The sequence below is a fragment of the Ambystoma mexicanum genome, chromosome 1q (genome assembly GCF_040938575.1).
Source record: "Ambystoma mexicanum isolate Mex_15411 chromosome 1q, UKY_AmexF1_1, whole genome shotgun sequence".
In the NCBI taxonomy this organism is placed as follows: Eukaryota; Metazoa; Chordata; class Amphibia; order Caudata; family Ambystomatidae; genus Ambystoma; species Ambystoma mexicanum.
Genome location: NC_090922.1, coordinates 835,425,857 through 835,442,548, shown reverse-complemented (window position 1 = coordinate 835,442,548; position 16,692 = coordinate 835,425,857). Strand labels below are relative to the sequence as shown.

The 16,692-nt window shown below is 47.3% G+C and overlaps 1 protein-coding gene across 3 annotated transcripts in view; it reads left to right on the top strand.

Moving 5' to 3' along the window:
• Nucleotides 1–16,692, top strand: part of CEP350 (centrosomal protein 350) — a 2,433,119-nt gene that overhangs the window by 1,344,140 nt on the left and 1,072,287 nt on the right. For all 3 annotated transcript variants that reach the window (XM_069641456.1, XM_069641455.1, XM_069641457.1), the window contains 2 exons: nt 4,393–4,559; nt 6,240–6,436. In XM_069641456.1, the coding sequence (XP_069497557.1) occupies nt 4,393–4,559; nt 6,240–6,436 (364 nt within the window). The remainder of the gene's footprint in view (nt 1–4,392; nt 4,560–6,239; nt 6,437–16,692) is intronic.

Below are 16,692 nucleotides of genomic sequence, written 5' to 3'. Positions count from 1 at the left end.
GCTCCAGCAGGGGCAGTTGTTCCTGGCAGTGGGTGCAAGTCGGGGCTTCGTCCAGGGGAAGAGAAGATCTCGACGTGGAGGAAAGCTGGAGGTCGTTGCACTGCCAGGGAAGAAACCAGCCGCGGAGTTTTCCGGTTAAAAGGTACTACCCTTTTATTCGCAGTAGTGGTGAAGCTTGGCTATCCGGCCGCCGGGGTGCTTGGCACGGGCGATTCGACCACGAGACGATCCAGGAAGGCGAAAAAGGCGAACTGGTTAACCCCACCAACTCAAAGGAAGAAGACTCTCCTGGAAGAAGATCTTCTCTGTCGTTGGGAAGTGGTGAGTCGGTTCAGCAGGGCTCCACCGGTAGTGTCGTTGTTGCAGGTCCACTCAGCTTCTCCCTCTTCAGATTCTTTAGGTCCTGTGGCGACTTCTGAAGTTCCAGTCCCCAAAGCCCTGCTTTTATGCAGAAAACCCCCATTCATCAGTCCTAGCTGTCACTCAAACATGCTAAGTGGTGAGCCGGGCGGCTCACCACTGGGCCAATCACACAAGAGTGCGACTTGAGTTGCCGAGTCAACTCAGTCCAGGGTGCCTATTCCCCCCTCCCACACATCCATCCTGTAGACCCAGACAGAGTGGCACCACTTTTGGAGGCTTTTGTGTAGAAGCCCGCCAAAAGTGGAACAAAGGGCTCGACTTGGGTTGGAGTTACAGAGGCGAACACAAGCGCCATTTTAAAACCGAGTCCTGGCAAAAAGACCCAACCGGGGAATAAATCATAAATAAAAAAAACCCAGCGGTATCTTTAACATTGCACCAAAAAAGTGGTGCGTTTAAAATCAATGGGAAAATCCCATAGGAAATATTCCGGTGGAATATTTTGCGTGGTAACCACTGCCAACAGCCAGAAACTCGACAAGGGGGGACTGGACAGTGCCCCCTTGAAAAACAGACCCAGGGGGCAATCAAATTACCCCTACCAGTACTTCCACAATATGATGGTTTGTGCTGGTTCTGTTCACAATTTAAGACTAGTAAAGTCAATGGTGACTTTACATGCCCTGGGAGACAGTAGTCAGTCCCAGGGTATGGAGTCTATGTTTGGGGGCCACTATGACACCCCTGTGTTACTGCACTGAGGGTGCTGTGGAGCACAATTACCAAAAACACATGAAGCCCTATGGAGTAAAATAGCCCACAAAACACATTACAAAGTCAAAGGACATTCTCAAATCATGCCTAAGAGTGGGAGAAAAAGAGTCTCACTCTTAGCAGGAGAAAAAATGAAACCCCAAAAATCCAGCAAAGCTGCTGGGAGACTCACTAGGTTTGGGAAATTAGCCTTTACAGAGAATTCTCCCGAACAGTCGTCAATGGAGGTGGATTCCAGGACCCCCAATATGCGAATATTGTTGCTCCTTGAGCGCTCTTCCAGGTCTTCATTTTTTGCAAGCACCTTTTGCTGCATCTCCGCCATCTCCCATTGCAGTACAGCGACCTTATCCTCTCTGTCTCCTATCAGCTGTGGCCGAGGTATTCACCTTGTAGGTTAAGGCATCTATTTTTGCCCCCAGGGTGTCAATGCTATTCTTTAGGGCTAAAAGCATCTGATTCAAAGCCGCCACATCAATCTGGGCTTGCGTCTGGTCCTGGCCTGAGGATGGTGGGTGTTGAGGCGGATATGCCTGTGCGAATTGATCCATTCTAGCTTGTTTCTTGGGGTTATACATAGGGGCATTGTCCAGGAGTTACAGTGTTGCCGATGGGGTTCCCCTCGTGGGTCGCGGTCCGTTCAGTAAAAGCGGTATGAGACTGCGGCTTCCAGGGTTTGGAGGTTCTCTCTCTCACCCCCACTCCAGCTATTTGCCCTTGGAGTACAGCTCTTCAGGTCTCGATAGCTAGTCCCATGGGGAGGGGAGCTAGTGCTGTGGTACTAGCCCGCAGTGTGGACGCATGGCAAGTAGAGGTTATTGTCTTGGGAAGGCGGGCAGGGTTATAGTTTGATGCTACCCTTACCTCACCCACATGTAGCAAGTTCCAGTGAGTGCCCAGGTGATTGTGCCAAGTGCTGAGACATTGTAGAGGGCGCATCCCCACAACGACCAGGTCCCCCACACTCTTGCAACGTTGCAACGTTGAGCAACGGTGCTGTTTATGAAGCAGAGGAGGATGGAACGTGTAATCATGTTAGAGTGGGTACGGGCGCCCCTCAATCCCAGGACCGGCAAGGGCGCTTCCCCAACCGTCCTAACAGAGTTCTATGGTCCCTGGAGTTATTATGGATGGCTGCCGGGGATGCTTGCAGTATGGATCAGGGTGACGAGGTTCGGGCCATAGCGTCAAGCCGCCACCAGCGCAGGGGTGCCGACCCACTGCAGAGGCCCGGCTGCAGTATGGGAAGCAGGGTCACAGAAGTAGCAGACTGGTCCCGGTGTCAGCCTCTCAAGCGGGGGTTAGGGGAGGCTGAGGGAAGTAGACTATGAATCTGAGGTCCGCGTTAGTATAGTGTTCCAAGCTCTTCAATGCGCCATTGTGTCACGGGCCTCCAAATGACCCCCCTGTGGGCGGTGTGGCGACAGTGTTATGACAGGCGGCCCCCAGCAGCAGGCCAGCACCACAACGAGACCCCCCCTCCAGGCGAGATAGAAGCTCACCTCAGCTGTATTGTTCGGGTAGCAGGATCGCAGGAGACCCTTGGGCGGCCGGGGCCGCACAGGTCAGGGGACCGGCAGAGCGGAGGCAGACAGCCGCAGGGCGCACGGGCTGAGCTGCACACCGCCACCCATGCCACCCCGACCCGCCGGGCGGAGGTCAGGCCGCACTGTGTAGATGGGCGTTCTCACCTACGATGTTGTCCGACGTCCCTCTTGTCGGGCGCAGCACCTCCGCAGTCCACGTCGCTGCCGCCTCTCGCCGTCTGCTGCCTCAGAAAGCCCCCAGGGCGCCGGAGGTTGGGTCTCTGGATCTACCAGGTGCAACGGAGCCCAACGCTAATTCCAGCGGAGGCGCACCGCAAGGAGCCGGAGCCTCTGCCGAAACCAGCGCTGCAGCGCCGTAGTATGCTTCAGTAGTGCGGGCCGCCAGGCAGTTATTCCCCAAGTCCTTCCCGGCGGCGGCTCTGCTTTGCCCTTCCCCACTCCGCCTTCCCGCGGCATAGCTCGCGGAGCACCGTCTGTCTCGGGGACAACACAGATGTGGGCTGTAAACTTATCAAGATGTGCCCCAGTCCTTATCGCACTTATAGTGTGATCCCAGGAGTCGGGTGAGGGTCCAGTGCCAAGGATATTCTTAGAGGATGTAAATGCTGAAGCCGGAGCTCATCGGGCGTCAGCCATCTTTAAATTCGTGCAACAGCGCCTCCCCTCCCCCCTTAGTTGTTTGTTTCTTGAAGTGATGGCACCACTATTGTTATTTAGACTTCCCACTGTATGGCTGATGGAGAGAAAGGGCTAAGCGTAGCCATAGTTAGTAAAGTGAGCAATTTGTACTTTCCTGTCAGAACTAATATAGGAACAACGCTTCAGATAATGTACCAGGTTAAATACACCACTGTGGAGCGTGACTGTCCACTTGTTACACCTAGTCACACGTGATACTATGTCACTGTGGCAAGGCACAAAAGAAAATATAACTCATTCGGTTGAGTGACCTATCATGTTTCATTGCCTACCTTGCTCAGGTAACATAATGTGCGGACAGGGTAGAAAAGGCACTGAAAATCGACAAGGATTGGTTCTTAATTTGGAGAAAAAAAGGTATTGGGCTTTTATATTGCATCACAACATCATGTGGCCAGTGGTAGAAATCGACCATACATGAACTGATTCTCATTTGACCCCAGGCAGCAGCCCTTTATCTACATGGCTCGAATTAAGAAGGATTTTGATGCTTGTAATCCACATCAAAGTGTGACAGCAGAAAGATGTAGGTAAATGGAGCGGGTAAAAGAGACCTATGACACAAGAAAGAAGTAGAAGGAAGATGCCTGGAGGATAGCATGAAAAACAGTAGTGAAAATGGACAGAGCTGTTTCAGGGATAAGTGGTTTGAAAGGAAATGGTGTGCGCACAGGAGAGTAGCGGTGAGTGCATCAAAGAATGGATACACAGAGAGGAGGGAGAGACCTGGAGAGTTGAGGCAGTGGGGGAAGTAATGAAGAATATTGTCTTCTGGGTCTGGTAAGTGAGAGACAAAAATATAAACATGTTTGGGGATGCACATTTTTTTCCATTTGCCGTTTGTGCCATATTGTCCTGATACAAATTTGCGCAATGTACTGTTGGCAAAAGGTGTACTTTTTCTGCTTGTACAGTCTGTTTGCTATGTCCGCAACAGGTCTTATAACCCTCTTTTAACCAGTTACTGTATGTGTCACTCTAAGCCTTCTTTGCTTATCTTTCTGATCAGTACCAGCAGTAGTCGACAGGAAAGTCCATCGGTACCATCCTCAAAGGAAAAAGAAATGAAAGTGCCCCAAAAAGAAAACCTGGACCACTCAATTGAGGAGGCAGTTCACACTGCAGAGGATGACTCCTTGCGCAGCGAGAGCGTCCCATCACTTGCCGAAGAGCGAGGTGAGATAAGAGTATTAGAACTGCCTGGCAGGTTGCCATTTCCAGCTATGTGGGGTTTAAATTTTAGTCTGGATCTTTACATGGCAGAATCCATGCATTTTCGGGCAGCCGACAGTCTGGATGAAAAGCGATAACCCATTTGATTGATTTATTTATATAGCTCTTTATACCAAGGCGTTGTACAGTGGAACAACAAAATACAGAATAACAACAACATTTACATCATGAATCATTCAACAAAACAGTGCAAAGAGCAATTAACTTAGGTGGGGGGGTGGAAAGGGGAGAGGGAATTGGTGGGGGGAGTAGGAGATGGACAGGGAGAGGGAGAATGGAAGGGGAAAAGAGAGGAGTAGGAGAGGGGAGAGAGGAATCAGATGAGGGTAAGAAGAGGGGTGGGTGGAAGTGAAGAGGGCAGAGGAGAAGTTTTCAAGGAGGAGGAGGGATTTAAGGGAAGTGCGAAATGAGGTGAAGGTTGTGGTAGAGCGGATTGTAAGAGGGAGCGAGTTCCAATGCAGGGGTGCAAGGAGTTGGAATGAGCGGAAACGGGAGGAAGCGCAAGGGGAAGGAGGAACAGTGAGAAGGAAATGGTCAGCGGAGCGAAGGGAGCGAGAGAGGGAGTAGAAGGAGAGGAGGGAGGAGAGATAAGGAAGAGCAAGACCATGGAGGGATTTGAAGACAAGGCAGAGAAAGTAAAACTTTAGTTGTGAGTGGAAAGGTAGTCAGCCAAGGTGAGAGAGCGAGGAAGAGATGGAGTCACGGGAGGTAAGTAGACAAAGGGTACGGACAGCAGAGTGGTATATGGATTTTAGAGGGGTAAGCTGAGATGCGGGAAGTCCAAAGATTAGAGAGGAGCAGTAGAAGAGGCGGGAAAAGATGAGAGGAAATTAGGAGTTTGGTGGCGTGGTATGTGAGGGTGGGACGGATTTTGCGTATATTGTAGAGGTGGTATCGGCAGGAGCGGGAGGTGAGTGAAATGTATTGTGAGAAGGTGAGAGAGGAGTCGGAGAACGCCTAGATTGCGAGCTTGGGTGGAGATAGGGAGATTGGAGGGAGGAAAGTGAATGAAAGGAGGGGGAAGAGAGTTAGAGGGGAAGAAAAGGACTTCGGTTTTATCGGTGTTAAGAGAGAGAAAGCGGGAGGACATCCAGTTCTTGATAGCAGTGAGAGGAGGAGAGTTTAAGGTGGAGGTCCGGCGAGAAGGAGGAGAAAGAAAGAAAGAGTTGAGTATCGTCAGCATAAAAGTGGTGAGAAATGCCAAACAAAGAGATGACAGGGGCAATGAGAGAGGTGTAAAGAGAGAAAAGGAAAGGACCAAGTACAGAGCTTTGAGGAACACCGTAGTTAAGAGGGAAGGAAGGAGAGGACTGGCCTCTCCACGATACAGCAAAGGAATGGGACGAGAGATAGGAGGATAGCCATTTTAGAACAGGGCCGTTAAACCCGAAGGTGGAAAGAGTATGACAAATGGGACCTGACATTTGCTTGTCAGGTCCCATTTGTACCACTTGATTTATATGGTGGAAGGGCACAGCTCTTGATATAGCAGAAGGATTGTACACCACACATAAACTTGAAGCAATTTTCGTTTTTTACACTGCTGTGTTCTGTAGTTTGCAATTTAGAGTCCTGAAATCGAATGTTCACTGATCTGTGAGATTACATTTTCTCTTACGCTAGACACAACCTCAATTGCTACTGAATATTCCCTGAAGTTTGACGAATCGATGACTGAGGATGAAATTGAGGAGAAATCTTTCCGATCGCTGTTGCCCTCTGAGAGCCATCGCCGATTCAACTTGGAAAAGAGACGGGGGATTCGTGATGACTCTGATGAGGAGGCCTCCCCTCAGAAGATTGCACTCAGTGCAGTCAAGGTGAGTTATTTTATAGGCAAGAGCCCTAACTGGGCAATGGACATACCAGTTTTATTTGTAGGCATTTATTGGTTTTAAAAAGCAGAATACTTGCTAGGAAGTAACATGAAACATCCAAGGGGTTTCATGTAGGCTGTAGGGTTGGTAGGGCTAGCTAGAATGGGTACATTGGATCCTGCATGGGAGATAAAATGGAAGATAAAATACGGTAATCACAGATGAATAATTATGCTTAATGACCTCAGGGGAGCACCTTCTAGGGAGCTGTTATTTTATGTCCAGTTTAAAACCCAAAAGCATTGAAGTATTTTTTATATCTGGGATAGGCAGTTCAGTTGAAGTGCTCCAGCATTGTGAATGAATGGCAGCAGTAGGCGGCAGCACAGCGGGCAGATATATTCAGAAGTGCTTGATGGTGAAGTGTTTGAGGGGGACAATGCATTGCCATCCTTTCTTGCAGTACTAACATCATTGGTATTATTGCCTTTTGAAATTCAGGTAATCAAACCGCTGCAATGAGAAAGACCCAAAGTGTGTTTGTGTGCATCAATTACCATGTCCATTTGGTACTGTAAAATAACTGTATCTTCGTTTTTTGCAGAGTTGGCCCTCAATTCCTCATTAATAGGGTCACTCAGTTCACTATCACCAGACGTTTGAAATGTCCAGAATGACAAAAAGTAACCGTTCGCCAAGTTAAAAGGGGAGGCAGGACTTTCTCTGTTTGTAGAAAGCTACTGTATGTAGACACCTGAAGGTTGTGTGCCCCGTAAATAACTTTTATTATCTTCATAAAAAGTATACAGATGCTCACGCTTCCCTTAGAAGTTACTTTTTAGAGAGGCTGCAGTTTGCTGTAACACCAGAACTGTTGCTCTAGAGAACGGCACCAAGAGGACATGTTGGTGGTATTCAAGCATTGTGTGAACATAAATAATTGACCAAGAAATGTATTTTAATTATGAGTTTATTAATGAAACAACCTTGATCTTGTGGAGAAGTCACTTTTTATTGGACCAGCAAAAATGTATATGAAAATATATAGGTTCCCTCTGTGGCCAACTTTCAGATATACATGTTGTATCCAACATGGTATTTGGCTACTTGTCATTGCTTGTACAATCCAAAAGTTGATTTTGGTCTACCAAATGCATAATACCAACATACACACCTCTCCCTAAATTACAAACCTTTATGCCAGGGCTTTGTGGGCAGGGATGCTGAGCAATCTTCTGCTACTATAGACCAAGGAAAAGTGTAATGCCACCTTGAGCTGCACATTTCCCTGCTTTTTACCACAGAACCCAGGTGGTCTCCGGTGTTGTACTTGATGTGTAATTGCGGCTCTGTGCCGCTACTCATTTTTATGCATTTTATTCTAGCTCCCCTGTGTTGGTTAGTTTTTCCCAGAACATCTATAAAATGTATATAATACATTTGTATATACAAAACATTATCTGTACTCTATTTAAACAGTTAAAATGTCACAAAAATATAAATCGAGCACAAACGCTAAACCTCTTGAATCAGTATTCCTGTTTTTTCACAGTTGTGGCAATATCCCTTACTTCTACTACCCCAAGAAGGTTCCACTTAATGTTTTGAGGGAATTACCATGAATGTGTGAGGGAACTACCCTTGTCTGCAAATTCTCCTGTCTCTTGGAGTGCGTTGAAATTAGTATGTTTCATTTTTGTTACTTTCATTATGGCTGATTTGGAAACTCTTTCCATCATTTCAGTTCATCTCTAAGGCGTCTTTGGATGCAAAACTCCTCATCTTGAGGTGGACCGGCTAATCACTTGCTGGGATGTCGGCATTGTGTTCTGTTATTGCTCTTGCAGCTATGCCTGTTTTAGTAGTTTGCATTTGGCAGCAATGTGCATAAAAAAACAGCATTCTGGAAGCAGGCAGGGCAATGGCTTTCTTGGTTGCCAGAGACTTCATGTTGGAGTCATCAACGTCTTGCCAGCAGGTGGCAAAGAAAGCTCTTGCTTCTCTTTCTGCTGTATTGCATGACAGCTTAGAGGGGTCAAGAGCACATCACTGGAGCAGCTTTTGACTGGTTATATGCCAGTTATGTATATGCTTTGTTTCTTCCTGGTTGTCCTGACTGCGAGGCAGTGAGTGATGTGCTTCACACTAAGGTGCATGTTTGCCATTATTCTTTGACCATCTTCCTTGCACAGTCCTTATGAAATTAGGAGCATATGCTTCCTTCACCAGCCCTGGCTACCACATTGTCGCAAACCTTTTGGTAATTTTATTTAGCCCCTCTACTTGTTCTAATTGTTTTCACTTCCCATATAAAGAGGAAGCATTCCCTACCCACTTCCTGTTTTTGTCTGTATTTAGACAGGTTTGCACACCACTGCAACTTGAGTACATTAACACATTTGATTCTATTGATTTCAGTTTATTAATGCATTTTATGTGTTAATGTATGGGACAACTAAGGGCAAGAAAGGTTGTTTGTGAGGTCCCCCATCAAAGTTCAAATCTTCTAAAAACACCCTGCTAGCTTGGGGGGACTGCCGGGCAAGTTTGTCACCCCCGAGATTGTATTACTTTCCATTAAATGCTTTATTTCGACTTAAGGTCATAAAAACGCAAATACATGAAAATATATATGATTATAACAAAGATCTTTCAATATGATACAATTAACCACAAAAGCACAATTTCTATGAATATAAAAATAAAATAAGCTGTACATTTAAAATATTTACACAAGACATAAGGTTTGTTAGTGCGCTACCAAGGTAACCAAAGTCACGACCAGGTTGCGATCTTGCCGCTGTATTGTAAACATTTTGCTGTAACCTAAGGCTGCAAAATCGGTTTATAACCTAAGGATAGCCCCTGCATTTGCCAATTCCTGACTTGTAAACTGAGGAGTAGAAGCTACAAGCATTCCTGTTTGAACGCTCATTTATTCTCATGCTGACACACACTGTGATTTCTTTAAAACAGTTGTGTTTTTATGTTCTGGCTTGTAGACAAACAGTGTAGTTTTGCAATTTGCATCGTACTGTCTAATTTAGAACTGTAGGACACACAAGTTACGCTTGTTGCGTGCTTGTATCTTTAGCAGTAATACTGTGTCATTTCAGCAGGGATATACTTTGATTTGCTTTGATTGAGCAGCACTGCACCTGGGCATTACAACTCCCAGGAGCCCAACCGCTGGATTTAGTGGAACGTCAGGCGCTTCAGCGCGGGCACTTCACAGCCAAGCCGGTCTTTGCCGGTCCTCGCAATCCGCGCCGGCCTAGGCCACGAAGGGCTGCCCCGACAAGACGCTTAGCGGGGAATCCCACTTTCACTTCCCAAGAGGTTATCTCACAGGATAAAAACTATTTCTAGACATGCAACAGGTACACCGTATGGAATATGTGCAACATTTTGCACTCAACGCAATGGCGGAAGACAGAACACAGACTCTGGAAGTGCAGCATGCGCACCAGCCTGTCCCGATTAAATACATTGAATATCCGAGTAAACCCCGAAAACAACAAAAGCACAGGAAGAAGAAGAATACGCCGCAGAAGGGAAAGACTCCAGCTTAGGGAGGAGAATACAAAGTGCTAAAAGCCTGCCTACTTAACAGTAGGTCACTAAACAAACACGAGCAATGTATGCATGATCTTATTCTGGAAGAGGACTCTCACTGAAACATGGCTCCAAGACCCCATTGGCCCGACATGTTCCACAGTGGTCCCAGAGGATTTCACCATTTATCACAAATATAGAGAGTCCGGGATTGGAGGAGGGGTTGCAGTCCTAGCCAGGGACTCATTCCACATGTTCCCTGCCAAAACTACATGCATAGGTTGCGAGGTTTTACACCTTGAAGCACACCCCCACAGACAATAGCTGTATTGACATAATTGTGGTATATAGACCCCCATCACTTACGTCAGACTTCACTGAAGAAATCACACATCAGCTGAACAACCTTAAAAGTAAAAACACTGCTACCTTGTGGGAGAATTCAACGGATGGAAGGGCAACCCCAGCAACAAGGAGGCCATATATTTGGAGAAGGCCCTAAATAGCATTGACTTTATGGTAATTAATGAGGAACCCACCACGGCTAAAGGGAACAAATTAGATTGGGTTATTAGCCACGATTCGGACACCGAGGTGATAGAGACATCACTATGCATCTGGTTAGATAACTATAAAGTGACCTCCACAGTACACAAAAAGAATCCCCAACTGAAAAGAGACAACAAACCAAAGAAAATAGCCAACAGAAATTATAAGAAAATCGGGACAGCACAACTAGAACAATGCATAAATATGGTTCTGGGGGATCATAAAGAAAGTGACTCATGTGAGGACATCATTAGTAGTTATCTGCAAGGCGCACATGAACTACTGGAGTAATCAGCACCTATCAAGGAAATTGTCAGAACAAATGGCAGCCATCAAAAATGGTTTAACACAGAGCTCACTGAACTACAAAGGGAAAAAAAGGAAGAAAGGGGGCAGATGGCTGAAACAACCCTTGCAGGCCTATAAAGACAGTTGGAAGAGAACAGAGAAACTTTATAAGAAGGTTATCGGGGAAGCTAAGAAAGAATACTTTAACAACCAGGTCAGGTTAGCCACTAATTCAACCAGCAAACTGTTTGACATCCCAAAATCTATCGAAAAACCAAGTATTCTATCTCCACCTTTCACCCCTTACCATGAAGATTGTGAAAAGGTTCAGTAGGCCTTTGCCAATAAAATCAAGATAGCCAAGGAGAAAATAATGGCAGCCCAAAAAATATCGAATGACCAGGCAGTTCGGCCAACCCCCGAAAAATCGACACAGCGAGGAAGTTTCATTTTCCAATCCATTATATCATAGGACATGATAAAAGTATTGACCTCCATGAAACCCACACCATGTGAGGAAAATGTCATCCCTCCTAAAATGATACTTGAAAATAAAGATATTTACGCACCCTTGCTTACCAAAATGGTAAATGCATCTATTTCTGAAAAGCATCAAGACAGTCACCATCACGCCCCTGGAGGAAAAGAAAACACACATGACTTGGATCAAAAGGATCCTGGAAACATGCAACCTATCACCAATTGCAATTTCCTACTCAGTGGTGGATAAAATGGCCACTGCGCAATTGCAAGAATATGTTGAGTCCAATAACATACTGCATAGTCAACAGTCCGGTTTCCGGACAGCACACAGTACGGAAACGCGATGTTGGACTTGCAAACACATATGCTCAGCATTTTGGATGAGGGAAAGACGGGCCTTCTCATGCTCCTGGATCTCAGTGCTGCTTCAGACCTCTTGGACCACTGGAGAAGGTGGCAAACTGCTCCAAAGAGGCCACCAGATGGCTGGGTTCATCCTCTACCTTAGGTGTCTCTGCGTAGTGCTCAAAAACACCAGAGCCTTTTTCGCGAACTACCCAGATGACACCCAGTGGGTGGTGGAACTAAGTGGCAATTATTCTGAGGACAGCACTAAGGTGGCAACATTGTATATCACCATCGAGACATGGATGCAGAAAAACTGGATGTGCTTCAATGGCAATGAAACTGAGTTGATGAACTTCGGATCTCAGCAGGCTCAAGCTAAACTGGGACCGGAATATGAATCATTCCTCATCAAAGATGCCCCTCTTGGGGGGCGTGGCCAGCTACGGAACGATGCAGACGTGAGCCTTCGAGCTCCCGGGCCCGCTGTATACATCCTGTCTAAAAAAACCCTGTCAACCGTGTCAAATTCCCAAAATAATCGGATCCACGAAGAGAGGAACCGCTGCCGCACATCACTGGACAATATCGCATCAAATAGTGGTATATTGAGGCGGAGAGAGGACAGAGAACTACCCGAGGCGATCCCGGGAAGAGTTCCCAAGATGGCGCCGAACTACGCGACGCGAGCGTGAGCTGTCCGACGCTTCGGAAGGACCCGCTCGGGAGGTGGCCTCAGTGGAGAGGGTGAGAACTGGGAAGTGAGGACCCGAGGTGACCCCAGGCGAGAGATAGGTGCAATCGGGCCATAGTACACGGCAAAACGCAGGACAGAGCTGCGTGGAGACCACTTGGATACGGCAAACAACTTCACCTCCGGCCGACGCTGAGCGGAGTGGCGTTTCCTCCCCTGCCCACCAAGGACTCACTAGACAGAGGTGCTACCACAGCGGGGACTGCCTCCGGCTCCACTCATAGCCGGCCGAAGCCTGTACCACAACCCCTCCGATTGTCGTGGAGGGCTCACGAACCGAGCGGAGGTAGAGACGCCCCCTTCAGCAAACTCGGCGACCAGGCTCGAGCACACGGACATCCACTACGCTGACACAGGTGGGGCGCCGGCTTGAGGGGGGTCGGAGGTGCCTGAAGCCAACGTAAAAAGCCTTCATACAACATCATCTCTGGAGCACATGCCTCATTGTCGAGGCTTGACTATTTTTTTCTCCCAGCATCCGAACTACACCTAGCAAAAGATGCACAGCTCCTACCCAGAGGCATATCAGATCACTCCCCGCTCATGCTAGACCTTAATACCTATAGACCGGTCCCTCCGCCAACATGGAGGCTAAATAGTTACTACCTGGGCTTTCCATGCCCAGAATGCCACAGAATCGTACTTTGAATTGAATATATCTTCTGTGGATAGCCCAATAACACTGTGGGAGGCATATAAACCAGTACTGAGGGGGGAACTCATCTCCCGGATCACAGCCCATAAGAGAAAACCGACTGAATCAATCCGGGCAGCTGAAGTGTGAGTGCAAAGGGCAGAGATAACTCATCTATCCCAGGGTCTCACAGAATCTCACCGTGCGCTACAGCTAGCACACAAACAGCTACCCAATGTTGCCCTGGATAATGCCAAACAGGCACACACAGCGATGCATGCCAGAGTGTACGAGACCGGGGATAAAGCGGGCAAAATGCTGGCATGGCTGGAGAAGTGAGATGAGGGGCTCTGACATGTCAGAGCGATTAGATCACAGGAGGACACATTAATAACGGCGGAATGGGACATCGCGGAAGGGTTCGCAGCCTACTATAAGGAACTTTATAAAGCACCAACCTCCCCCATTAATAGCACTGCCATATCGGGAATCACCCTCCCCAATTTTAACACCCGATCAAAGAGCCCTGCTAGAAACTGACGTTACGGAGGATGAACTGTCCGCAGCCATGGCAGACCTCCAAGCCGGTAAAACCCCGGGACACAACGGTTTCCCCGTAGAGGTGTGGAAGAAAATAGGCACAAATTTAATTACACCACACTTACTGAAAATGTATGAAACCTGCCGAAGCGAAGGGACCCTCCCACAAGACCTGAGACAGGCCACCATAGTGGTAATACCCAAAACAGACAAGCCCCCAGACAGATGCAGTTCATATAGACCTATCTCCCTCATCAACACCAAAACCAAAATCCTAGCAAAAACACTAGCCAACATGCTACAGCAAATCATCCAATATTTAATCCATCCGGATCAATGTGGTTTCATACAGCAAAGATGCACGCGGATGAACTTACATCGATTATACACAGCAATAGAAAAGGAGACCACCATCCAGGGCCCACTAGCCCTGCTGGCGGTGGACTTCGAAAAAGCATTTGATTCGGTCAACTGGGAAGCGATCTGGGAAATAATGCGAAGAATGGGGTTCGGGCCCCAATTCATGAGTTGGGTTAAACTACTGTATAAATCTCCATTAGCAGTCACAAAAGTAAATGGTCACATATCGAGCCCCTTCGAAATAGGTAAAGGGACCAGACAGGGATGCCCCCTTTCAGCTATGATATTTGCGATACCAATCGAACCACTCGCGATAATGTTAAGAACCAATGAAACATGGAAGGGATTCCGATGGTCAGAAACCTGGGAAGACAAAGTGTCCTTATACGCAGATGATTTGCTGGTATATCTGAGTGATCCGGTCAGATCCTGTCCCATAGTGACCGACCTACTGCAGAAATACGGCTCCTTCAGCGGCCTAAGGGTTAACTGGGCTAAATCTTCTCTGTTCCCACTAAGGCAGGAGGAAGAATCGATTCCGCCCCAATGTCCCTACCAAGTGGAAAGGGAACAATTCAAATACCTAGGTATACTAATAACGAATAATCTGAACGATTATATTCCCAGAAACTTGTACCCAGTGATGACAAGACTCGCGGAGGACACCCGACACTGGTCATCGCTTTCTCTGACACTACTAGGTAGAGCAGCGCTCTTTAAAATGATGTCCCTGCCCCGACTCCTATATATTTTGCAGAATGCCCCACTATATATTCCCCCAAGCGCATTCAGGAAAATAGATCAAGCACTCCGTAAACTGCTATGGAATGACGGCCACCCGCGCATAGCACTCGCCACGCTCCAAAGATCCAAATGGGAGGGCGGAATAGAATGCCCCGAATGCAGACATACTACTGGGCCAGCCAATTGACGAAAGTGAATGACCAACTGCACGGGGACACAGCTGCACCACATAACAGATCATTAGAAGCCAACACTCCCGAGAAAACTGTCATGCAATACCTTTACAAGAAAAGGGCCCGAACAACCACTTCCAGTATGCGAGCACATATAACGCAAATTTGGGCAGAAGCACATAAATTCGTGGGATGGGGCGATAAACTATCACAGGCGCAGCCACTGTGGAACAATAGAAACCTCCCTGGTGTATATACAGTCCCCAAATGGCCGAACTGGTCTCAGCAGGGATCGCTCACATTGGGTGATGTTGTTGTGAAAGAAGGCAACATAGTCCCATTCATAGAGCTAGCACTCCGCTTTGCACTTCCCCAAGCCGAACAATACCACTAAACCCAACTGCAACACGCACTACAGGGCATCCTCCCTGAGGTAACCTCCCTGCCGGAATATACCCCCATAGAGAGGAACCTATTTCCTGAACGAATCACCCACAAAGTGACATCACTCTTGTACAGTGTCATAAGTTCCATTGGCACGACGGATCTGCTATCGCTACGGACCAAATGGGAGACTGACGTGGGTGCTATACTACCGGAGGAATGGGTTATGGCACTGATGTTCCTCGGGGAGGGAGCCATATCATCAAGACTTAGGCTGATTCAGCTAAAAATACTACACAGAGTATACTACCCTAGGGTTGCCCTCTACAAATGGGGAAGGATAAATGATCCAAATCGTCTGCGATGTAAAACGGAAGAAGGTACCTTCCACATCCTGTGGGAATGCACACGCATCCAACTATTCTGGGAGGCATGCTGTAATGAGCTATCCAGAGTCATGGGCAAAACGATTCCTAGAGACCCTAAGTTATTACTGTTGGGAATGGACGATGAAATTGATCTGTCTAGATACGAGAAGCTGTTTTTGTTCACTACTACTGCACTTATGAAAAGAAACATTGTTAAAAAATGGGGATTGGATCTGACACCGAGTTATGAACAATGGAGGACAGATGTGGACGTTTGTGTTGCAATGGAGCGAAGGGTATACTCGGCCAGAGGCTGCCCGGCTAAAGCGCAGAAAGTATGGCAAAAATGGCAAAATGCCCAATGAAAGCTAACTCTGGATAAATGGACACCAAGATATGTCGAAGCACCCCCTGACACCCATGGTGCTCGCAAGACAGGGGAAAGCAAGGTAGATCCTGCGTTAGGACAAATGGACTCAATTCTAAATGTGTGTGTATCGGGGGGAGACAGTCATTGACCCTTACCAGCAGTGTGCTTGTATTGTTTGTTCTTTTGTTTATTTGTTTAAATACCAATAAAATATGTTATTAAAAAAAAGATGCCCCTCTATACGTCTTAGGCAAGTTGGAACCCCTAAGGCTAGTCCTGGAGGCCTCAATGGGTACAGATGCCCAGGTCCAAAATCTCAGTAAGAACTGTCACTACCAGCTACGTCTCCTCAGAGCCATTGAGCCGTATCTTAGAGAAGAGAATGCCGCTATCATTGCCAGAGCTACCATTCTTTCTTGACTTGACTACGGCAATGCCCTACTTCTGGCGCAACTAAGCTCTGCACAGGAAAATGTCAAGTCATTGAAAACCAGGCTGTGAGAATAATAAAAAGGAAAACTAAAAGTGATCACATCACTGTCGATAGAATGGCACTACATTGGCTGACTGTTGAGGACAGAGTACAGTTTAAATCTGACATTGGTTCACAGGTGCCTCTTTGGGAAAGCACTGGCGTACCTGAAGGAAACTATCACACACCACGTTCCCAGGCGTGCTCTTAGATCAGAGACCCTTGGCCAGATATCTGTCC